This window comes from Daldinia loculata (assembly GCF_022478755.1).
Source record: "Daldinia loculata strain CBS 113971 unplaced genomic scaffold F4817scaffold_7, whole genome shotgun sequence".
Classification (NCBI taxonomy): domain Eukaryota; kingdom Fungi; phylum Ascomycota; class Sordariomycetes; order Xylariales; family Hypoxylaceae; genus Daldinia; species Daldinia loculata.
In genome coordinates, this window is record NW_026054861.1 from 636,310 (window position 1) to 659,668 (window position 23,359).

The following is a 23,359-nucleotide window of genomic DNA, read 5'->3' on the forward strand; positions in this document are numbered from 1 at the left end:
TGTGCCGGGTGTGGTAGGGCGTGACATATCCCGGCTTATATACACAAGCCATTCGACACAGAAAAAATCGGTTCCATCCCCAAAACGACAGGTCCGCCCGATCGGATTGTCAGATGCGCACCTGCGATGATGTTAGATCAGAGTCTATTAGAATTTACATATGCGTTCTTAGCTGGGGGTTTTGCCAGCACAACACAACATCGCCAAGTCGCCGCTAATGCCCGTAGACTTCGTATTCTTACCACCAATGCCGATTCGTCTGCAAGGGATAATTGAATCAAGGCTGACTCAAGTTAGGGAGAGAGGGAGAGGGAGAGGGGGAAAAATATTGTTTACTATACCCTAAAACAATATGGTTTCATTGTAGAAATTGATGGCTGCTAGCAACTTGCGCAGGGGGTACGTATGCTTTATTTATCTATCGATCCATTTCGACTTTGTCCTGGACGGTGGGCCATGCTAGAACTTCGCTTCCGGTTAAATAAAGTACATACCTGAATCCTAACGCCTTTCCCCTAGCTCAGGAGCGTATGCGGTAGGGTGCTCACCGGCGACCTGCAGCTGTTGGTGATACGCTGGCACCGTGACGTGATCAATCAATCAACCAACACCGTGCTTTCAGATAGGCGCGCAGAAGCTCAACTAACCTCTACCGGTCCGTCTTGTTGCACAGGACGTCGTAAAAATGGATCTGTGTCTAGATCAATGATGCAAGCTAAACCCGGATTGCTAAGTTTTCCATGCCACCTAGGGGCTGGACCCGGACTGTATTGAATGTATTGAATGTATTGAATATCCACGATGTCCTCCGCACGCCACTGGCACATGCGTTAGAGGCGTGTTGCATCCATATGCCATCACGTTTGCTAAGATAAATGCCCCCAATAAGCTAGGTACCGTACCTTTGTCAAAGCACAGCTCTGGTCTTGTTCCAAAGATAGCAGGTAGCTATGTTTATATGCAAGTGTTAGCGGGTACCTGGACCTCCTGTCAAAATATCGATGAATTATGCTGCTGGTATCCGTAGTGCCGTATCTGACCTGCGGAGTAACCATAAAGTTTTATATCCGTAGAAGCGCCCTCCGTTTGACCGCCTGCAAGTAAGAAAAATCAAAATTATCGATCCTTTCTACCGTCCGTGTTAGGTATACCTATTCATCGTATATTCGTTTTGCCTTTTGCGCTGCGTGCTCTGGATCCGCCGATTCTGACCCCTGATAAAAAAAGAACGCGCGTTGTTCTGTACCGGCTATATTCAATTACCTCTGGCTAGAACACCACTGGCCAGTGACCTCCAATTAATATACTATTCTCGGTCCTATAGCTAGCCTCACGTTCGTAAGTTCGGGAAGTCTATTCGCAACTCCCACAGCAATCCGGCTTCGAGCGTGAAGAAGAGGGAAGACTGTGTAAGGCGTTTACACAGGCCTGTCCTCGAGATATATCGGCTGGTCCTCGTCGTAAGGTTACCTCAACTGTCGACCCTGTTTCCTGCACCACTGCACCAGCTCAGGAAACGTTGCAAAGGGTGATCGACATCAGGTGGGCACTTCCGTCTACGTTCAGCTCTCCCGCCCTGCGATCTTCAGCTGCGTCCATCTACAGGAGGCTCTCATTCGTCCCGGAGTATCATATTATCGACGGTACACAACGTCGAAAAAGTCTCCTCGTATTCCGTTGCGGGCGCACAGCTAAGAGAACCGGTTTCAACGGCCATTTCCGCGCGAACCTTATGATCAACTGGCTTTGTAACAATCCTTTCGGTTACTTGTCTTCGGAATATCACGAAGTAAGATCAAGAAAATTGAAACGACGAAATTCGTACCTGCCAGACTTTTAAATAACAAAGTCAGTTTGTCGGTAAAGCGGTAAAGCGCCCTGACCTCGACTACGACTTCCCTCCTTTTCCCTCCTTATTTAAAACGCATTAAGGGGTCCGAGCCGTACCTCCCCTCCGCATAAAAAAAAAACCGTCGATTGGATTTGAATTTGAATGTGCATGTAGATGTACTTCAGGTCGACCTAAACATTCTTTCGGCGCTTCACCAACGCTCGTTCCTCCTTACATCATTCTACCTCTTCCTTTCGTTCTTCTTCATCCCAGTATTTGAACATTCGTTTCTCTCATCTGCCCCTCGTCGGCGTAATTGGATCACATCATCCATCATTCGTTTTTTTCTTGCTTTGGATAATTTGACTTGGGCATCATCTATCCTAAGCATCTCAAAATGATCAAGTTTTTCATCAACTGGGAATTATGGCAGCAGATGACCTTCGTAAGTTGCCTACTCCGTAACCCCTATCCCTCTACCTCGCTAATACCAAAGTAAAGGTCCTCGCCGGTGCGATCGTCTTGGTATTCTTTGCTGGATTAATTAAGTTGTGGTGGTTGAATAGATTTATCAAGAAGCATACAATACTTGACCTAGAAAAGAAGGCTAGGCAACAGGAGATGCAAAGGAGCGGTCTTCCGATAGGCAAGAAGGTGGACATTCCATTCGGCGTGCGCGCAATTCAGAGCGGTATCGAAGTTGACGGCATCTGGATCTCACGGCCTAATACTCCGCTCATTACTCCAACTAGTCCGTCATTCGCTTCTTCATCAACTCTCGAACCCGAAAGCAGGTTGAAAGGAAAGGAGAAGGAACTTGCCGTGCATACGGCAACGACTGTCATCGAATTTGAATCCACCCCTGAACAAAGTCCGTTACCGAGCCCTGCCGTTAGCTTGTCTGATCGGCGCGTCCCGACCGCGGCCGAACACAGCCATGCCAGAGCATTCCCTCTCGGTGCGCAGCCTACTTACCGACCAAAGGGTCCATCGCGCCGCCGAACGGATATTACCGAAACCTTCGACGTGGACGGATTAAACCGATATGAACGTAACACGGCTAACCATCAGCAAGTCGAAACTTATGTTCCCAAGCACTCGTTCTCTAGCACGGAATCGTCATCGCTGTCTTCCCAACAAAGGACAGTGGTAGACCGCAGCTCGACTTCTTCGGAAGAAGGTATCCGCCATGCACAGACACGTTATGTCTCTCGCCTCCGGCACTCCGCGTTGCCTACATCCCGGACCCTAGTTTCCTTCGAGGACCCAGAACCTTCGGCAGCTACCGTGGACCACTTATCGTATCCTGAGCCGAGGAGGAATCCTTTCGAAACGCCCTCGTCCTCCGAGGCGCAATCAGTTTCCCGTCCCCCGCTAGCTTCAAATAGACCGACACCTCATCGGTCCTACTCTGGCGAGTCACACGCAAACACATCAACCAGAAGAGTTAACGCGGGGTTTGAAGTGTTACCAGCCGGGACCTTCAGCCGACCTGACAGCCAAACCGAGACGGACGAGAGCCAATCTAAGAGGCATAATAATAATAAGCTTCAGAAGAAGGCCCGTGATCAGTCGTCAAGGGAGACACCGTCGCTAACCTGATAAATCAGTGTACATAAAGGGCGTAGAATAGAAAGGAGACCGTGATGAGGCCGATGTTGACACTGCACACACAAGCATTGTTCCTCGAACATTGTTGCTCGAGCGTCAATAACACGTTACACACGAAAAGAATGTAGATAGATTTTTGCTCAAGCGAACCTAGGGTAGTTGCATGGAGGGAAGACGGGGGGGATACCGGCATTCATATCGGCGTTCGTTTATACAGGGGGGGAGGGGGGAGGGGGGGGAAGAGTAGGACGGGGCAAGAAAATAATCTGGGGGAGTATGTAATTGACTTTGAATCCGAAACCTTTTTTGTATACCCAACGTTGGAAGGGAAGAGGATATCCGTTGCTGCGCTAGCGTTATGATAGTTACCTTACGTATGATTAATGCAAAGCGCTTTGGTTACATGTATGACAGTGAAACGAAACTTTGCATATATAAGAGACACTTGATGTCCTTCACTTGAATGAGTTGTTCGCTTTCATAACCGGCTTATAATAAAAGAGTGAAGAGAATGAGGGCATTGAGAAATGTAGTAGGCGTGAATAAGTGAGTTTCATCTGAAAAGGGGTGTCGTCCACTTTTCATACACTAGGCGCTCCGCATTCCGTCGATCGAAGGCCGTCGACCGGGACTTAGATAACCATCTATTTGAAACTAGACAATATGAAAATCAAACAAATACTATTTTAAGGACGAAAATTTTTTCGTTATAATTTAAAAATTATAATTTTATTACGATTTTAAATTTAATATATATATATAAAAAAAGTAATATATTAAGTTATATAATATATATAAAAATAAAAAGTTTATATAATTATATTTTATAATTATATATATAATTAATAAGATTTATAAAATAGTTATTTTATAATAATTATATATAAATTTTAATATAAAAAGATATTTTTTTATATTTTTTAATATTTTTAGCGGTTTTTTTGGAAAGTGTTTAATAATGGGTTATTATTTACAGTAAATAATAATTTTATATAAAAATTATATAATTTAATTAATACGTTTATTTTAGTTTATAATATATAATTTAATTAATTTATTAAAGTTATATTATAATATAATTAAGTTAAAAAAAGTAATAAATATTAAATTATTTAATTATTTTATATATAATATTATAATATAAATAAAATTGGTAATAAATTCCTTTTCGGAAATATTTAATATGGTTTAATTATAAATAATTTTTTAAGTTTTATAAATTGTAATAATAAAAGTAATTATTAATAGAAATTAGTTATGTTAATAAAATTTATTATTAATTTTATATAATTAAATTAAATAAAAAATAAAGATTATTATTTTATTTTATTTTATATAAAAAAGTAAAGGTTTAATATAACCGGAAAAAAAAACGAAAATAATAAAAAAAGGTAAAATAAATAGATCAAAACTTTTTAACTATATTAAATCTTTAATAATGTTAATAGATTTATTTATAAAATTTTAATTTATTTAAATATTTTATGTTAATATATATTATGTGTTAATAATTATAAATAATTAATGTTTAAAATTATTGGTTAATTAAATATTAAGTAATTTTTAATTTTAATTGGTTTTAATTATTTTAATATTTTTTATTAAGTAATTAAAAAATAATAAATAATTATAATTATATTTATTTATAATATTATGTTAAAAAAAGATTTAAAAAATTATATTAAAATAATTAATTTTATTAAAATTTAATTTAATTTATATTTTAATATTAAATAGTTTTTATTTAAATTAATTTATATAAAAATGGTAAATAATTTTTAAAATTTAACAAAAAATCTTTTAATTAAAATTATTTTATTATATAACAGTAAATAAACAAATTATTTAATTAAAATATTTATATATAACGTAATTAATTATATTATTAATATTAATAAAATTTTAAAAAAATAATAATTAGTTATTAATAAAAAAGAATTATTAAAAATTATTTAATATAATTATATTTAAACTATTTATAATTATATTTAAATTTATTATAATTTCTTTAAATCAAAAATTAATTTAATAAAAAGTTTTTAAGTTAATTATAAATTTTTTATTAATAAAAACATATTATATAATGCCGAAATTATACTAGGTTTAATTTAACATTATAATTAATAAAAGGTTAAATACATTTTGTACTAATAATTGAAAAGTGGAATAAAAAGTATAATTATTAATAATATTAACTATTACTTTTATAAATGCAATATAAAAAATCGGATTTTATATATTGTATTTTTACGCTAATTATTATAAATATATTAAAAAAACGTTTAATATATACGTTTTTTTGTTATTACCTAACCCGTTAACGTTAATTAATAATAATGTTAAATTTTTACCAGTAAAATAATTTTAATAATAATTTATATATAAATTGTAAAATTTTTATTATTTTATATTTAACATATTTTTAACGTTATTAAAGATATTTATAATATAAATATTAAAATTATTATATTATTATTAAATATTAATTTAATAATTAATTTTGTTATTAAAATTTGGATATTTATTAATATAAAAATTTTAATTATATTAAATATTTTTAAATTAATATTTTAACCGATTTTAAGTTATAATATATTTTTAATTATTTGGTTGGAAATTAATTATATTATTTTATAAATTATAAATTATTTTAATAAAAATATCTTTATTTTAAAATTTTTTATAATCGGTAAAAATTAAGATTTTTTTATAATAATTTATAAAATAAATATTATAATATTATTTATTATATATAATATATATATTAATATATATTTTATATAAAATATTATTAACGGTTTTTATTTTATTAATAAAATCCTGAAAAAAATAATGTAATATAAGTTTAATTTAATAGTAATTTTTATATTAATCTTTATTTAACTTATATTTTAAATTATATATAAAAATATAGTTTTAAATTTAAGGTTAAAACGTTGGTTTATAATTTTAATTATATTAAATAAATTATTTAAATAATGTTATTTAAGGTAATATATTAAACCGGTTATAGTATTTAATAAATAAAGAATTTATTTTTTAAATTTATTTATTAATAATTATAAAACGTTAAGTATTTTTGGAATTTAATTGGTAATTTATTTAAAATGTGGTATAAAAGTTTATTTATAATAAATATTTAAATAATTTATGTATTAATTTTTGTTCTGAAATATTGTGTTTATTAATTATTTTATTTATGAATTTTGTTACGAACGATAAAAGTGGAGATTGGTTATTAAAACGGGGTATAATTTTAACGGTTAATATGGTAAAAGTTTAAATAAACGTTTTAATTTTAAAGTAATATTTGGTAATGTAAGTTTTTATGGTATATACGTTAATATATAGCGTTATGTTTATATTAACACTTTATTTAATTATAACAGTAATATTATATAAGTTTAATTTTAAATTATTTTATTTTATTATAAAATTATTATAATTAAAATTTAATAATTTATTAATTTTAATTAATAATATTAACGGATGGGGATAATGGAATTAATATTTATATTAAAATAATTTAATATTTTTGTTTAAAATGTGTTAAAAAATTATAATAAATATTTAAAACCTCTAAAATTTTAATAATTAAACTGTTTTTTTATTTAAAACCTATGTGGTAATTATAAGTTTAAAATTTAAATTATTAATGTTATATTTTTTTTTTAATAATTGGAAATAATAATTTAAGTTATATATATAAATTTATACAAATTATATAACTTTTTATAAATATATAACAGTATATAATTTTTTATTAATTAAAAAATTAAATAAGTTATTTATAAATATTTGGCTTAATATTAAATTTATAATTATAATATATTTAAATTAAGTTTAAATAAAGTTTTTCTGGTTTTTTAATATTAATATATTATAAATAATAATTTATAAATTTTATTTATTATTTTATAATAATATATAAATATATAGATTATTTTGGTTTTATTATTTAAATTGGTATTAAAAATTATTAATTTTAAATTTAATTAAAATTATAATTTTAAAAAATTTTATAAATTAAGTATAAAAGTGGTAAACGGTAACGTGTAAATATAATTGTAAATTATTCTTAATTATAATAATTTTAAAGATTTTATTAACGTTTTACTATTCCAAATATTTTAATAAAAATTAATAAAAATTATTTTATTATATATTAATAACGTTAAAAGTGGAAAATAATGCCGGATATTTAAATATATTAATTTATAAGTTTAATTTTATTTGTTAATTTATTTAATAAAGTTAAATATTTGGTATGTTAATAATATATTAAATTATTAAATTAAATAATGTTTACATTTTTAAAATATTTTTATTAAAAATGGTTTATATATTATTAACGTTAGTAAAATTTACCAAGTTTATTTAGTTAACATAAAACGTATTTTAATTATTAATTTAATAATGTTTTAATATATTAAAAGTTATATAATAAAAGTGGGGGTAAAAAGTAAATTTATTATTATATTATTAAAAAATATATTTAATATAATTTATAAATTTAATATTATAAAGTTAAAAAGTTATAAATTTATTTATATTATGCGGGTAAAAAGTAAAGAATATAAAAAATAAAAGTGGTTAAATCTTATTTAATTTAAATATAAAAATAAATTAAATATTGGGTAAATTAAATAAAATATTAAATTTATTAATAAAATTTTATATAATATTAAATTATAATTATAAAATAATTAAATTAAAAATAACGGAAGTATTATATTTATTTATAAAAACGGTAAAATTATTATTTAAAATATTATTATTAATATTTTTATTATTACTATTTAATTAATATAATAGTAATTATAATAATATATTATTATTTTCCGGTAATTAAAAAAATTAACCTTTATTTATTAAGATATTTTAATAACCAAGGTAGTTTTTTTATAAAAAACGAAGTTATTATATAATATGTTTTTAATAAATATGGAAATTTTAAAAAATTTATTATTATAATTAAAGATTAATTAACCATAATATAATAACATTAAACTTTTTAAGTAATTTTGGTAATTATTGGTATAATAAATCAATATTTTAAAAAAAATAATAAATATAATTTTTATAATAATATTATAAACCTTAGATTTAATAAATTTTAATAAAATAATAAAATTAAAATATAATTATTTTTTTTATTTATATTAATATTAAAAGAGATTTAAATATAATATCAAAATTAAAATTATTTTTAACCAAAAAAAAGTATATATTATCTAGTATTAAATTTGTGTTATAAAATTTATAATTATAATATATATCATTTTTAAATTATATATTAAACCACCGTTTTTTATAATGGATATAAGATTTTCGAATATTTTAAGCTAAATTATTATAAAAAACCCCAAATAAAGTTAAATTTATATTGTTAATAACTAGTAATTTAAGTATATTTAACGTTGGTTATATAAGTAATTATATAAAAAGTTATATTAATAATAATAATAATGGTAATAATGGTAAAAGGTTATTAACGCCAGAATCTTCTTGTAAACTAATTTAAATAATGTATAAAAAAGGTGTAAAAAAAAAAGGTAACGTATTAATATCTTGGTATTAATTTCGGTAAGTATATTATATGATTATATATATTTAACACATTTTTTAAATATTATTAAAATTTTAATTGTTAAAATTTTAACGTTAATAAATTAACAGTTATATATTAGTTATATTTACAAATTATTTACGTTAATAAATTATTATTAATTTAATTTATAAATTGGTTAAAATTAAACCGTTAATAATAAAAATTAACATATTTAAATTTATTGATATATTATATAAATAATAATAATTTAATTTATACAATTAAATTTTATAAATTTAAATTTAATTTATAGCAAATTTTGATAATATTAAATATATTGTTATAAGTTAAAAAAAAAAAACTATTAATAAAATTAATTACGCCATTTTAAAACTTATACGCTATTGCCATTTTTATTATTAAATATTTTAAAAAAACTTTATTAAAATAAAAGTAAAATTTATAATATTATTTTTTAAATAATAAAATAATAAGTTTATAATGTTAAAAAAGGTTAAAAAAAAAATATAAAAAGAAAAAATAGTTAAATAATTAAAAGGAAAAGAAATGTTTTATTTATAAACAATTTTAAAAAATAAAATAAATAAATAAATTATATATATAAAAAAAATAAAATAATTTAAAAAATATATATTTAATAATAATTTTTTTTAAAATTATATAAATTATAACAAGTTTTTTATAGTTTAAAAATAAGGTTTATAATATTATAAAATTAATATATATAAAAAAATTATATAATATTAACAAAAAAAGTTATAAAAAAAGTAAAAAAATTTAATTTCAAATAAAAAGGTAATATGGTATATATAAAAAATTTTACTTAAAAAATTATATTAAAACTTTTTTTTATTAAAATAAATTTTATTAAGTTTTATTAAACCTTGTTTATAATTAATTAATCAAATAAATTAAATTTATATATGTAAATTAAAACTAAAAAAAACCATATAATTTACTATTATATAAAATTATATTAATATATTAAAATAACATAAATTTAAAATTATATTTAATATAATTAATTTATTTATTAAAGCATAATCCCGAGGTTTCCGGTAAAATGCGTGTGTTTTATTTAATTGGTTAAATTTTTACAACTAACTTTCCTTTTTAATTTTAAAGCTTTTTAACATATTTGCCTGGGATTTAACATATCGTTTAATTGGTTAATTATTATAACGTTTTATTATAAACTTATATTTTTATATATAAATAAACGTTTATTAATTACACGTTTTATTTTATTAATTTTTATGTTAATTTAAATATATTTATTTTTTATTAATATTATTATTAATATTATTTATTAATTTAATTAAATACATTTTTTACTTACTTTTATAACAGTTAATTTAATTAATTAAAAACTTATTTTATTTATTTCATTATTAATTGGTCCGTATTTATTAAATTTAAGCCTTTTCCCCTTTAGTTTAAATTTAAAAGCGAAAACTTTTCTCCGAAAAAACGTTATGTAAGCAAGTAAGGAAAGTTTTCTTAATAAAAGTTAAAAAGTGTAAAAAGGAATTGGTCACCGCTCTATACTAGGTTTTCAACTGTAGTGTATATATATGTAAAGACATAGCTTAGTAGGACTGACCTGGCGCTTTGGTCAGATGGGCGTCCGCCGTCAGCTCATCGCAGCGCTAATCACGAGCTGGATCACCACCCCTGCTAGATCTACCATGGCATTCTTGGTTGGCGGGTCGAGGCTGCTAGAGCTAGTGCTAGGCTAGACCGTTGGAAAGTTTGATTGTGTGTATTACATAGAGTAAAGCTGACTTACATCTAAGGCTGCAAGTCAACCTTAAAATACAAATGCTACGGAATAAAGCATAAAAATAGGAAGAAATAAGCTCCAAGCATGCAGTTATCCCCTTTCGAAACGCCAAAGCCATGCATGCCGCTTATATAGAAGCCCAGTCAGTCATATCCCGTAGTCATTTCCTTCGTTCCCCCCAAAACGGTGCCTACACTAAGGACCGCCCATCCTATTAACACTGGGGCGGCCTACATCCTAACATAGTATTATTCCTTATCCATGTCCTTGGGCGCCGGGTCCCCAATGCCGTCCTCTTTGATCGCAAACAGACAATCGCTTTCGGGCAAGCAGGGGCTGTCGTAGATCTTGGCGATACGGGTCTCGGCGCGACCCTTCTTCAGACTGACTCGCGTGGTGCTGGCGTGCGCGATGATGTTGCCGCCGATCGGCTTTTTGGGGTCCGGGTTGAACATTGCTGATGGGCCGCCGTCGACTTGGGCTACGACCTGGTTGGTGATGACGACGGCGATGCCGAATTCATCCGCTAGTCTTTGTAGCGTGCGCATGAACTTGGCTAAGTGGGTTTGTCGAGAGGAGAGCTCTCCTCGACCGAGGAAGTCTGTTCGATAGAGGGAGGTGGCGCTGTCCACGATGAGTAGGGAAAACCGGGTCTCGCACATCATCGTGGCGGCTTGGGTTAGCAGTTGCAGCTGGTGGTCGGAGTTGTAGGCTCGCGCGTAGGCGACGTTGTCGAGGACTTCCTCGCCAGATAGGCCGTAACGATTGGCTACGGCGAGGAGCCGTACTGGTCTGAATGTGCCTTCCGTGTCGATGTATAGACATTTGCCTTCGCCGCCGCCCATATCGAAGGGCAGTTGGCACGTGACTGCGAGTGTATGGCAGATCTGACTTTTTCCGGTACGGAACTCGCCGAAGAGTTCTGTCACCGAGCCGGTCTCGACACCACCGGCCAGTAGAGTGTCTAGGTTCTTCGATCCCGTAGTGATAGAAATCAGCTCGCTTCTCCGCTGATGCATTTCTGTAGCGGTTGTGAAGCCCATAGGAACCAATTTAGATGCTAATTCGTGTTAGATGAGTTTTTGAGATATAATCGTCTAGGAATATAGAAAATTTACCTTCTCCGAGGACCTTCTGTGCCTTTTGTTCTGATATACCTTTAACCAGCTCTAAGGTACGTCTTGGTGTGTAGGCGACTGCTTCGACAGTTTGATAACCTCCATCAGCCAAAAGCTGACAGTCACGCTTTGTCAAGCCTGAAAGGCCCTATTGTAAGGTTAGTCAGTACAAATCCGATACTGCGTCTCTTAGAACGAGCCGTATCTTACCTCTAGAGCAAAGATAGGCGTTGGAGCCCCAGGGCCAGTCACGCCACTACTCTCCTCCGGTCCATCCTCGTATTCCTCTGCCATATCTGCGAATTATAAATGCTCAACTTGACCGAATATAAAGGAAGACGAGAGTAAGAGAGCGAATGTGTATAGACTTGGTCCGAGAAGACTTCATAAACGCGTCAAACGCGAAATGTGGCGAGAAAACAAATGGAAATCGCGGAAGCACGTGAGTAATTTATCAATTTAACTCGGGTTTAGTTGGAATGTAATCCGTACGAAGTACCCACTGTTTGCTGCAGGCAGGCAGCCCCCACAGGAACTTTATTACTTTCGTACTTTCGTAGCTCTCAGCAACCACCAACTTATCGATAAGCTCCAGTTCGGCCAGTAACTTCTTCGAGTTGTTTTGAAGCTCTGAATTCCCCGTCGCCCGCGTCATTCATAAACATAGGTACCTATCTTGACGACATCAATTTTCCTCCGAGGGTCGCATTCAGCATGGCGGCCGCTGTGTATTCCTACAAGGAAACGCGCCTGAACTTGGAGCCATCATCAAGCTCGTACATTGTTGATGTCGAGCTCCCTACCACGAGTTCCCAGGCACGGACCCAGCGTGCCAGCAGATCAGCCAAAGCAATCGCTAAGAAAGATGCCTCTCTAGCTACGACTTCTGCCATATACTACCGAAAACACCATAGCTCTCCCAGGGGATTCCTTTGGCGAGTCCTTGAAGACGATACCGTTTTGAGCATACGAACCGTCGATCTCTATAAACCGAAGAAGGCTGCCGACGCAAACCTCATCCTCAACTTCCACTTCCAGCACCCTATTATACCTAGCTGCGTTGCCCTTTGCGATCCTCCAGACCACGATGCGCTTAGTATCTTCATCCTCGATACTTCCAACCAGCTATATACTCTCTTCTTGAGGCCAGACTCTTTCCGTAAGCGTTCGTTTGTCGAAACAGGACTTGGAGACGCCTGCAAGATTTACCAGCCCAATGCGTTCCGCAACTTTAAGCATCCATACAGACTTGTTGCAGTCGATAATGACCAACTGGTCGCGACTCTCTCTGATGGCGGTCATATACGATTTGATAGGAATACGGGACATAATGGTTTGTTTGGTACCCATTTTGTTTGCAAGTTGTATACTTAACATTGTTTCTAGCCACCCACTCGCCCTGGAAAGAGACATTTTATAATGCGAAGGGCTGGTTACGAAGTTTGTTGGGAGGTCGCGGAGATCTAGACATCAAGGCTGCTGCAGCTGCAGTTCACACGGATCTAGGGCTTAATAGTGCATCTTTCCTTTTCACAGTCTGCCTCGACCATCGACTACGAATTTGGAATCTTAATAGCGGACAGATCCTCGGAGCTGTAGACTTACTTAATTCCGACAGAGACCCCCAGGAGACAGGGAAGTGGCAGATAGATGCGACGCAAGCGAACCTAATCCGTATCGTGGGCACCACCGAGGGCAAACGTCTGCTCGTAACATATTCTCCCGTCGGTCCTGGGGAGTTTAAGTTTTGGATGCTAAGGTCCGATAATGCCAACTCCGTCGATGCGGATGATCTCTATCCTGACTACGAGTTGGTGCCTAATCCTCCTCTTGGCTCGGATGTCTGGACTCTCGCAGATTTCAGTGTAGCGGAGCATTCATCATCCGGAGTATACAGGATGTGGCTTTTGTGGAAGAATAATATGGCATACCGAGTTCAGGAGTTGACATTCTTAATAGATGAACTCGTCGAAGTCTGGCAGGACCGTTGGCGATCCGTATACGCTGACACTGCTATACCGACCGCACAATTATCTGGCCCATCCGATCCTACAGACCCTACAGAAAAATGGCTACAGCTAATATTCTTCCCCGGAAGATTCCCCAGGGCAACTGTGGAGGCTGCGCTCAGCGCTTACGAGGGAGCGATCGGAAGACAGAGTAACGTCTCGTCTCGCAATGGTATAGGCCTCGCTGAGTCAATTTGCTCCGCCATCGCCTCAACCTCATCCCTTAATAAGTCATCATCAGGTGACATGGATCATGAACAGTTCAGGACCTCGAGTGAGATGCAGTGGCGGAAATTCTACAGAATTTTACTCGAGCTAGACAAACCTAGAGGTGAAGCTTTATCGTTTTCTTACGATGGGGAGTCGGGGATGCCATGGGTCGTATGCGCCGATAGCATCTCTGCTATCAGAGAATGTAGCAAGCTGGAGCATATATGCCACAACCCACAGATAGAGTATGAAGGGTCGAATGAGGTTCCAACTCTTGTCATCTCTGGTACCAATTTCGTCGAGGGTTTCTCGGACAGCATGTTGCAGATATGCCATTCTGTTATTCGCCCAGAGATGCTAGAAGAGTCGTCCAAATCAGATCAAGAACGACTCCAGTTCGTTTCAGACAAGACGGGATTCTGGCGCCAAATCTCCGACGAAGACGCCGCTCAGGTGACTGATGCGCTTGGTCCAAACTTCAACGTAGTAACAACGCAACTATGCGACAGAGTGCTTGCGACGTGTAACGAATGTTGGAATTCTCCACATCCTACTGAGCTTCCCCTAACAGAGTTTGGGCGAAAAGTTGTCGTTAAGGCAACTCAAGACCTAGTCGAGGTACAGTGGAACGTCAGCTTTAGCCAACTGATCCTCCTCGTCCACATGGAATTCGAATTCGATCGTCCTGAGGATGCTCTCCACAACCGCGTTGAAGTTGGTGTGATATACAGAAACTTGCTCATTATACTTAAACGACTCGAACTCCTTCGATGGCTCGTCAGTACCCAGCTAACAACACCACTCGCGAGAGCAGACAGATCGAATTCCGTGTCTGATACCTCTCCCGTAGCCCCGAAGCGACAGGCCGAAGAGTATAGAATTCTCACCGCGCTCGAGGGTAATGTGGGACACCTTCTCGGAGTACCCGAACCGGGATCATTACCCTCGGGAGGAGTACCCTCAATAATCACGCACATCGCTGCAGACCTCTGTGCTCCCGCTAGTAACGTGGAGTTACAACCTCAATATATTCAGTGTGGTCTGCTTATTAGAGACAGGGCGGATCTTGCTATTGAGTTGAGTCCATTTTGCGAGCAAGATCCCTTCTCAACTTATGTGCAAGGGCGTGTACATCTTGCCCTGAAGGACTTTACGACCGCAGCCACATACTTTAAGAGAGCCGCATATGGCATGAGTAAGTAGTTATCGATAGGGCTTAAGAAGCGTACCTAAGCTAATGGTTTATATAGGTCTACCTCAGGCAAACCCCGAAAGGCACAGCAGTGGTCTCCTTGATGAGACAGAATGGAACCTACTGTTTGCAGGATTACCACGATATTATGCTCACATAGTAGCTCTCTATGAACACCAGAAGGCTTATTCGTTCGTTATCGATTTTGCTCGTCTCGCTCTCCAGTTCGTAAACGCGAATACCGAAGATGCTAGCAAGGTCCGAACAGAGATACAATTGCGTCTCTTTAGCGGTGCTCTATCCACTTCGCAATTTGAGTTGGCACACTCAACGATCGTAGCGATAAAGGATCATGCTTTACAGCATTCATGCTTACAGGCGCTTATCCAGAGGATGTGTGATAACCTCCACAACTCAGAACTAGTCAACCTTACATTCCCGGGCCTACAAAGTGCCGTCGACGACATACTTGCGCAACACTGCCGAGACACGGTAGACGTCATCACCGGCGTGCCATATCACCAGATCCTCTATGCTTGGCGCATCAAGCGAAACGACTACCGCGGTGCCGCCGCAATCCTACTCGATCGCATCCAGAAGCTTAGGCAGCTCGGAGTAGGCGATCAAGTTACGGGTGAAGATATTCTAGATACGGCCGTGACGAGGCAGTATCTAATGCTAATCAACGTCCTAAGCTGCGTGGATCCAAAGCAGGCATGGATTACGACTGAGGGGCCACCGCGCCCGATTAAGCTCGGCGAACGAGACAGCCTCTCTAAGCGCAAGGTAGTAACGTTGGCCGACATTCGCAAGGAATACCAGGACGAACTCGACCGTATTGCTGCTATCCACAACGACCAATTCGGGTTTACGGCGGACGACGAGATGGAGATCCTGTGATGTGAGGATAATAAGGAATGAGCGCAAATGTACAACATAGGGTGTTTTTACTAGATGATACCTCCTGAGCTTTCAGATATAGACCTCAGGCCTCCCACCCCCCCTAACAGAACTTCGCGACAGGAATAGGTAAAACGCGAATTGTAATGGATTGACGGATGAATTGACTGATTTGATTGATTGAACTATTATAACCCTCATGAGCAACATAACGCCTTGGCTCTTTCTGACTCAATCACATGATGCCAACTATCAAAGACCAAAGACCAAAGACCACTTAAACGCCGTGCCGTCAATGCTCGACCTCGCGGGGGGTGAGTTGGTAGTAGTAATAATAATAATGTACAGAGAATTAGGTTTTAACGTGACAGCGACATGGCAAGTAATTTGTAAATAACCGTAATAATGATGATGATAGGCAGTAAAACAACAAGATTTCACTCCCAGTTTCATGCTACGCTTGGGCGGCTAAGCGGCTAAGGGCATGGGGGGGCGCGTGGACTCGGGCACGGAGACGACGCCTTGGGACTCGACGGCGTCGCCGGGGGCTTGTCGGTACAGGATTATTTCCGACTGCTTGAAGTAGCGCCGCGCGTCCTCGTCGATGAGGACTAGGCTTAGGTAGTACCGCGTGGAGAATTTCTTGTTCACGTCCCGGAAGGTGGGTGTTAGGTCGAAGCCGCCTAGGAATAGCCGGATGGGGATGGTTTCGCCGCGGGAGGGGGAGCCGTCCATTATCTGTGGAGGGGGGTTGGTTAGTTGGTTGGTTTTATGTTGGGTGGGTTATGGTTTGTAAGAGTAGGGGGGTAGATAGGGGGAAAGGGGCTTACCTCGAAGCGCACTAGGGTCTCGCTCTCGTTATACTGGTTAGGTGCGGCGCCCGTGGTCTCCCTCCGAATAATACTAAGCTCCATGTGCTTAATCTTGAGACGGACGAGGAGGAAGTATATGCGACCGACTATGACGTCCTTCAGGTGGTACTTGGACTTGGAGTATTCGAACTCGATGTGTAGGCAGTCCTCGATACCGACGTCCATCTTGATGGAGGAGTTCATCTCGGGGGGTACGCGGTAGCTGTAAACCCAGAGGTCCTTCTCGCGGATAACATCGGCCATGCGACGGGCAACGGTGACGCGCACAAAGTACCGCAGCTTAACGTTGATGCCATTGTAGGACTCGTACTGCTTCTCGACGTTCTTGAAGTTGAAGTCGAAGGTCTGGGGGTGCTGCAGCTCGCCCGGCGCGGCGAGCTCCTGGTTCAGGGAGAGGAACTCGTAGTGATTGCCTCGGTCGAAGAACATCTCTATGGTGCCGATGAACTGGACCTTGATACCGGTGTGTTCCAGGCGCTTGCCGTCCTTGGGGCGCACGGTGACTTGGCCCTTGACGGACTCCCCGTCCATGTACAGCGGCGCCTTCTCGCGGCGCTGCTTCTCCCGTATGTCCACCACTTGGCGGTCATCGCTATCTTCGAGCACTATATCGATGTCGACCGGGGTGGCGAAGAAGTACGACATGTTGGGCGGGTTTTCGAGTGCGGAAGGGGAGGAATTGGGCCGTTTGGAAGTCGTCGTATGCTTTGCGAGTTGTTGAAGCACTTATTGTTCTCCTGCCTTGCGGCCCCACATTCATTCGTCAGTTAATTGGGACGAGAGGCAGAGGGAGATCCAGCGGCGTTCAGGTAAAATCCATGTGGCTCGAGCTTCAGCTTCAGCCTCACCGGATAATCGGTGGACCTCAACCTAGATTTTGAAATTGAAATCTAGATGGGCAAGCCACGGCAGCCACAGCTGGAAGCCACGACGGTAGCCCCGCTGCTGTAGCCCTAATGGAACGAACTAAGCAAAGTACCTTGTACTAAAATTCTGGCACTTACCCCAATCTAAGCTTAGCGACTGGCCGCACAACGAATTTCCTCAATTGATTGAATTTTTGACTTTGGCTCTGGAGACTTTTTTCCCCGTTCAAGACGACATCACATTCAGGTACGTTAGAGCTCCGCGCCCGATACCCTCTACGATTAATTCTTTTCTATTTTTCATTTAATCAATCAGCATCGCATCTGCTGGTATCTGGGATCTAGCAATTTACTCACGGTTTCAATTTCTTCAGGTCCATTTCTCCCCCCGCTATACCCTCACCTGAACCGTCAAGATGCGATACATCCACAGTCTCGAGACCTTGGAGATTCCCGAGGGAGGTACGTTTTCGAACCGATTCACCCGCGCTGGTAGCATCGGCCCAGGAATTAAGAAATTTTGGGTTGGGTGTTTGCTGCTTGGAGGATCTCGAACTTCTTTGCGATTCACTTAGACGAATGCTGACATGCGACCCGCGAAACAGTCAAGGTCCAAATCAAGTCCCGCAATGTCACAGTCGAGGGCCCCCGAGGTACGATACCATCTACAGCCATAACGATGGCGAATATATACCCTGGAGGCGCGAAGGAATCTAACGGAGAGAAACAGGCAAGCTTTCCAAGGACCTGAGCCACATCGCGGTTAACTTCTCGCGACCGAAGAAGAATGTTATTGGCATTGAGATTCACCACGGCTCGCGAAAGGACGTCGCCACGCTCCGAACCGTCCGAACCCTGATCAACAACTTGGTCATCGGTGTCACCAAGGGCTTCAAGTACAAGATGCGTTACGTCTACGCCCATTTCCCCATCAACGTCAACGTCGAGAAGAACAGCGAGACTGGCAACTTCGAGGTCGAGATCCGGTATGTTTTGAGCCTACCGAACGCGTAGGGAGAGATCGTGTTTGAAGACACTTTCTCGGCGGGTTTTTGAGAAAATATGGTAGCTGATAGTGAACGACAGAAACTTCATCGGTGAGAAGCTCGTCCGAAGAGTCGTCATGCAGTCTGGTGTCGATGTCCAGATCTCCACAGCCCAGAAGGACGAGCTGCTCCTCCTAGGCAACTCCCTCGAGGATGTTTCCCAGAGCGCCGCCGACATCCAACAGATCTGCCGAGTCCGAAACAAGGATATCCGAAAGGTATGTTCGATTAATCTTTACTTAGTAAGTATAGGGGTTATGCTAACAGACATCTAGTTCTTGGACGGCATGTACGTTTCCGAGAAGGGCAACATCGTGGAAGAGGTCTAAACGGGCGGACATGACGGGACACAAATGGTTTCTTTGCTTTTAGGGTCTCAATACGGAGTCGCCGGGGTTCATCTGCATCTCACGTAGCAAAATAGCTACGAAAAATGGAACCGAATACTGAGCAACTGTGTTTCTGAACCGAACTTTGGACACTTTACGGTCATGTGAATTGTGAAGTTATACGTTTATGATACTCGCTTCAGGGACTAGCGGTTTTCAGACGATGAGGTGCGGATTTGAGATAACTCTTACTGAGCTATCCGTGACGGCCCATGAGAACTTAGGAGCATCTAGAAATTAAACTCTACCCTATGATTCTTGTGCACTTATTCTAGTTCCCCGTAGGCGACCTTCATGACGTGGAATATTTATATTGCACCATTATCATCATCGTATATCACATATGTAACAGGTATTTTGCGTAGAGGGCCACCTAGTAAAATGGCATCTAGTAAAGTGGCATCAAAACAAGTGCCGATTTTGTAAGTACTAACATATCAAAAAGTTACCTTATAAAGGTATTCACAGAACTCGGTAAACTCCGTCGCTGTATCTTTCTAAGTGATCCCGGAATAAAACCGAAAGTCTGGTTTATATTAAAATAAATTTCGGTATTACTGTCTAGCTGCCTAATCTCAGATGCGGCTCTCCGTCTGGGCTGAGCAGGGCAGGTAGGGGGGGGGGTTGTGTTTCTGATATATATTAGGTATCAAAGCGGAAGCAAACGAAATATTCAACTAGTCCCTTACCGAAGCTTTTCTTTGTCTTGTTTGCATTCGCGAGGGGGCGGTGGTGGAAGGGATGGGATAGGATGGGATGGGTATCCATGTTACACTGTTGGAAGAAGAAGAAAAGTCTTGATAGCTGGTTGTACGGGGAATAAGGCGTCTGTGCAACGTAGCATACGAAGAACCAGTTCGTACGGAAGTAAAGGAGATGGGATGGGATGGGATGGGATGTAGTACCTATACAGTCGAAATCCCGTGTCACGGCGGAAGATAATAGACAACTTATATACATCTATGCTCAAGTGTCATATCAGCCTCAAAACGTTAGGCTTTTCCTTTCCCACATGGCGAGTTACCTAGTACTTAGGTAGATGCAACGGCGGGTGTAACTAATATGTATATCTACATCTCATCTAAGGGCAAGGCAAACACTTCTAGATCTAGGTAATCGGCTTGCTTGATAGGTACCACGAAGGGTTATAAACTAGCGTTCTTGAGGGGCATGTATTTACCTAAACTACGGATATATTTCTAACCTTGCTTTTCATCGTAAGATCCTTCCCATGTTTTCTCCTCCCCCTATGAGGCTCTATTTATCTTTTCGACTACTACTTGCTTGTTAACTACCTTACCTACTTAATCTACATCTTAACTACCTCGCCTATCCCTAATATATTGGAACTAAGCGACATGCCCTCTGCTCCCAGAACGAACGTCTGGATAGAGTCGCCGCTGCACTATCGAACACCTTAAACGGTACCCCCCTAACATTCCCCCAGCGACCACCACCATAGCAACAAGAATACCTGCACTCTGTCCTCGCTTCCTACAGCCCCACAGTCAAAATGAATCGCGAACAGAGAAAGCGAGACTCTAATGTAAAGGAGCCTGGGACCTGCGACCCCGGCTTCGTGTTCTACAGCTGTCGGGCCGGATTCGTTGGATGTTGCGCCGTGGAGGCGTGTAACCCGGGGGGGTGTCCCGATGACGCTCTGCCATCGAATACCGAAGGAGGAGAGGATATCACGAGTACTACATCGCCACCGGGTGGTGAGACTAAGACGCAGACACAGACGGTTACTCTGGATATCACATCTACTTCGACCATTACCTCTGGCAGCAGTCCAGAGCCATCTACAACATCATCAGATTCTGCCACAGGAACAATCACACCACCGCCCTTACCGCCATTACTGCCTCCATCCTCACCCCCTACATCCTCATCATCCCCATCTCTCAACGTACAAACACCCCCAACCTCAGCTCTCCCACAAGCAAACACAACTTCACCAACGCCCCCCCTTTCTACAGCCGCCATAGCCGGTATATGCGTAAGCAGCACCATATTCGCCCTGACCGCGCTCCTCATCGCCGGTTTACTCATCCGTCGCCGCCGCATCGCGAAACGCGTGGCTGCGGAGACGCTGCCGAATTCCCCGTATGCGGACGAGCCGGAGCGCTTCATGATGGATCATCCGGCGTGGAGGGGGCAGGGGCAGGGGCAGGGGCAGGGGGTGTTTAGGGGGGTTAGTGAGTTGCCGTAGGGAAAATGTTGGGGAGGGGGTGGTTGATTATAATATCGAAAGGGTTGGTAGGGCTGATGTTTTATTTTGAGGTGTTCTGGTGGTGTTTTGGTCTTGTTTCTCTGCTGGATATTGTATTGTGTTGTATATTGTGTGATGATTGAGGGAGTTGGTTGATGAATCGTGTTATATTGCCTGAGGGCTTGAATAGGGGTTTGTTCTAACCCCCTTTTATTTGCTCGTAGTTAGGACTATGAGCTTGCTTTTCATCAACCTGACTTGCCAACTCTTTATACGAGTGGATTCCTCTCTACAGATCATCACCTATGCTAAACAGCAACCTTCCCTCTTAATACTATATTTGCTGTATCGATCAGATATTACAATATTTGTTAATAAAAAGCCCTACAAATTCAAAAAAGTACAATGTATCACAGTATACCAAAGATATTCCAGAGAATAATCATGACAAAACCAACCGAATGCTATTTATTTAGTCTTTGCCTGTATCTTCCGATCTTATGGGGGGTATGGAACATGACAGAAATCAAGAAAGCCTGCCAGTCTTTTTTCCTTATCCTACGCCGTTTAGTGCAATACCAGGTCCCCTGGTCTAATTCAAATGAAAACGCCCAACTGACAAGAAATCGATCGGCCTTTGTTCCCCTAGGATCCATTATCACAAGCTTCTCAACCTTGGAATTATGCCTCGCGTGGAGGTTGTTGTTGTGGGTTTCGGTAGATCTGTTCGGTTATAAGGAACAGAAGAAAGAGGTACGGCACTTTGCTAGAGCACCGCGGGTTTATGGAGAGCGGTATCATCGCGGCATCAGCTTGTAGATCTCGTTGAGCAGCTCTTGTAGCTCTTCGTCGGAGATTTTATCGGTGATCGACGGGATTAGGTATTTGGCCTCCTCGGCCGTCTCGCAGCAAAGCGATCCTAAAGGAATAGACCTTCAGATTAGCCTTTTGCTGTTCACCTACTTTATCAATAGAACCACGGTTCTATAACTAAACCGTACCTAATTGCGCGCGCTCAAACTTGTGAAACTCCTTATGCGAGCTCAACAATCGTTCCACGGCCTCGACGCTCTCCTTCTTCTTGAAGCGGGCGAAGGTATCCAGGTAATCGATAGTCTTAGTTAACATCCTGAAAAAAACAAGCACAATAAACGTTAGTCCTGTCCTCGTCGCCCGGGACTAGCTAAAATTGCCCAGGGGGTGGGTTTAAGGACAGAATCTTCTTACTCTGTCTCGTTGACGTTCTTGCGGTCGTTGCGGCGCTTGGCGACTAGGGCGTTGATGACGAGGGAGGCTTCGGATAGCGTCAGGGTGTCGACGTCCTGGAACTCGCCCAGCCTGAGGACGGTAGTAGCCTCCTCGTTGCCGGCGGGTGGCGCTCTGGACCGCGACGTGGGAGGATGAGACATTGTATTTATTTATCCGGGCTATTTCTTCGTAGGATGGCGACGGTTGGAAGGGATAAATGCAAGAAGAGGAAAAAGGAAGCAATTAGTAATTATTGTTTTTGCTGGTCGCAAACCGGCGCGGTCAAATTGATAGAAGGTAGATGGTATGGCGATATGGTTATGCGATAGGATAGGTATGCGACAAAGGAAGAAATGTCAGCTGTCAGATAATGCGGCTCTGGGGCTGCGCTGTACGGAGGTAGGTAACCTGTAACCTGGTGGTAGCCTGTGATGAACAAGGTTAGGTGCTAAGACCGCTAAATTGTGGAGAATTTGGGGAAGCTTCTTGTGAAAATCCGG

General features: G+C 38.5%; 7 protein-coding genes across 7 annotated transcripts; 4 read left to right on the forward strand and 3 right to left on the reverse strand.

The window, feature by feature from the left end:
- The first annotated feature begins 1,853 nt into the window (after window positions 1-1,853).
- F4817DRAFT_327985 (uncharacterized protein) lies at window positions 1,854-4,063 on the forward strand. The gene has a single exon (XM_049302105.1). It carries the CDS (start codon window positions 2,453-2,455, stop codon window positions 3,431-3,433), a length of 981 nt encoding a protein of 326 aa, XP_049162250.1. The 5' UTR covers window positions 1,854-2,452; the 3' UTR covers window positions 3,434-4,063.
- Window positions 4,064-10,581: 6,518 nt separating this feature from the next.
- F4817DRAFT_327994 (DNA repair protein rhp51) lies at window positions 10,582-12,221 on the reverse strand. Its single transcript, XM_049302106.1, has 3 exons — window positions 12,126-12,221; window positions 11,916-12,063; window positions 10,582-11,857 (listed from the first exon to the last, which is right to left on the reverse strand). Exons 1-3 carry the CDS (start codon window positions 12,207-12,209, stop codon window positions 11,046-11,048), a joined length of 1,044 nt encoding a protein of 347 aa, XP_049162251.1. The 5' UTR covers window positions 12,210-12,221; the 3' UTR covers window positions 10,582-11,045.
- Window positions 12,222-12,629: 408 nt separating this feature from the next.
- On the forward strand, window positions 12,630-16,226 carry F4817DRAFT_312890 (nucleoporin Nup120/160-domain-containing protein; the record flags this gene model as incomplete). Its single annotated transcript, XM_049300179.1, has 3 exons — window positions 12,630-13,248; window positions 13,302-15,329; window positions 15,385-16,226. 3 exons carry the CDS (start codon window positions 12,630-12,632, stop codon window positions 16,224-16,226), a joined length of 3,489 nt encoding a protein of 1,162 aa, XP_049162252.1.
- Window positions 16,227-16,479: 253 nt separating this feature from the next.
- On the reverse strand, window positions 16,480-17,939 carry F4817DRAFT_263403 (vacuolar protein sorting-associated protein 26). The gene is made up of 2 exons (XM_049299325.1): window positions 17,057-17,939; window positions 16,480-16,964 (listed from the first exon to the last, which is right to left on the reverse strand). The coding sequence occupies exons 1-2, from the start codon at window positions 17,741-17,743 to the stop codon at window positions 16,695-16,697; spliced, it is 957 nt and encodes a 318-aa protein (XP_049162253.1). The 5' UTR covers window positions 17,744-17,939; the 3' UTR covers window positions 16,480-16,694.
- Window positions 17,940-18,200: 261 nt separating this feature from the next.
- On the forward strand, window positions 18,201-19,718 carry F4817DRAFT_328005 (60S ribosomal protein L9). The gene is made up of 5 exons (XM_049302107.1): window positions 18,201-18,426; window positions 18,570-18,617; window positions 18,695-18,950; window positions 19,051-19,228; window positions 19,286-19,718. Exons 1-5 carry the CDS (start codon window positions 18,381-18,383, stop codon window positions 19,337-19,339), a joined length of 582 nt encoding a protein of 193 aa, XP_049162254.1. The 5' UTR covers window positions 18,201-18,380; the 3' UTR covers window positions 19,340-19,718.
- A 955-nt stretch (window positions 19,719-20,673) lies between these two features.
- On the forward strand, window positions 20,674-21,611 carry F4817DRAFT_368612 (uncharacterized protein; the record flags this gene model as incomplete). Its single annotated transcript, XM_049307259.1, has 1 exon — window positions 20,674-21,611. Exon 1 carries the CDS (start codon window positions 20,913-20,915, stop codon window positions 21,609-21,611), a length of 699 nt encoding a protein of 232 aa, XP_049162255.1. The 5' UTR covers window positions 20,674-20,912.
- A 320-nt stretch (window positions 21,612-21,931) lies between these two features.
- Window positions 21,932-23,351, reverse strand: F4817DRAFT_328007 (HRDC-like protein). Its single transcript, XM_049302108.1, has 3 exons — window positions 22,839-23,351; window positions 22,613-22,740; window positions 21,932-22,530 (listed from the first exon to the last, which is right to left on the reverse strand). The coding sequence occupies exons 1-3, from the start codon at window positions 23,018-23,020 to the stop codon at window positions 22,409-22,411; spliced, it is 432 nt and encodes a 143-aa protein (XP_049162256.1). The 5' UTR covers window positions 23,021-23,351; the 3' UTR covers window positions 21,932-22,408.
- Window positions 23,352-23,359: the final 8 nt, after the last annotated feature.

Coding starts and splice junctions, on each gene's coding strand:
- F4817DRAFT_327985 (XM_049302105.1), top strand. CDS start 2,453: ATGCAAAGGAGCGGTCTTCCGATAGGCAAGAAGGTGGACATTCCATTC.
- F4817DRAFT_327994 (XM_049302106.1), bottom strand. CDS start 12,209: ATGGCAGAGGAATACGAGGATGGACCGGAGGAGAGTAGTGGCGTGACT. Junction 12,064..12,125: donor CGCCTATCTTTGCTCTAGAG/GTAAGATACGGC, acceptor ACCTTACAATAG/GGCCTTTCAGGCTTGACAAA. Junction 11,858..11,915: donor ACAGAAGGTCCTCGGAGAAG/GTAAATTTTCTA, acceptor AACACGAATTAG/CATCTAAATTGGTTCCTATG.
- F4817DRAFT_263403 (XM_049299325.1), bottom strand. CDS start 17,743: ATGTCGTACTTCTTCGCCACCCCGGTCGACATCGATATAGTGCTCGAA. Junction 16,965..17,056: donor AGACCCTAGTGCGCTTCGAG/GTAAGCCCCTTT, acceptor CCCCCTCCACAG/ATAATGGACGGCTCCCCCTC.
- F4817DRAFT_328005 (XM_049302107.1), top strand. CDS start 18,381: ATGCGATACATCCACAGTCTCGAGACCTTGGAGATTCCCGAGGGAG. Junction 18,427..18,569: donor CTTGGAGATTCCCGAGGGAG/GTACGTTTTCGA, acceptor CCCGCGAAACAG/TCAAGGTCCAAATCAAGTCC. Junction 19,229..19,285: donor GAAACAAGGATATCCGAAAG/GTATGTTCGATT, acceptor ACAGACATCTAG/TTCTTGGACGGCATGTACGT.
- F4817DRAFT_328007 (XM_049302108.1), bottom strand. CDS start 23,020: ATGTCTCATCCTCCCACGTCGCGGTCCAGAGCGCCACCCGCCGGCAAC. Junction 22,741..22,838: donor AAGAACGTCAACGAGACAGA/GTAAGAAGATTC, acceptor TGTTTTTTTCAG/GATGTTAACTAAGACTATCG. Junction 22,531..22,612: donor GTTTGAGCGCGCGCAATTAG/GTACGGTTTAGT, acceptor CTATTCCTTTAG/GATCGCTTTGCTGCGAGACG.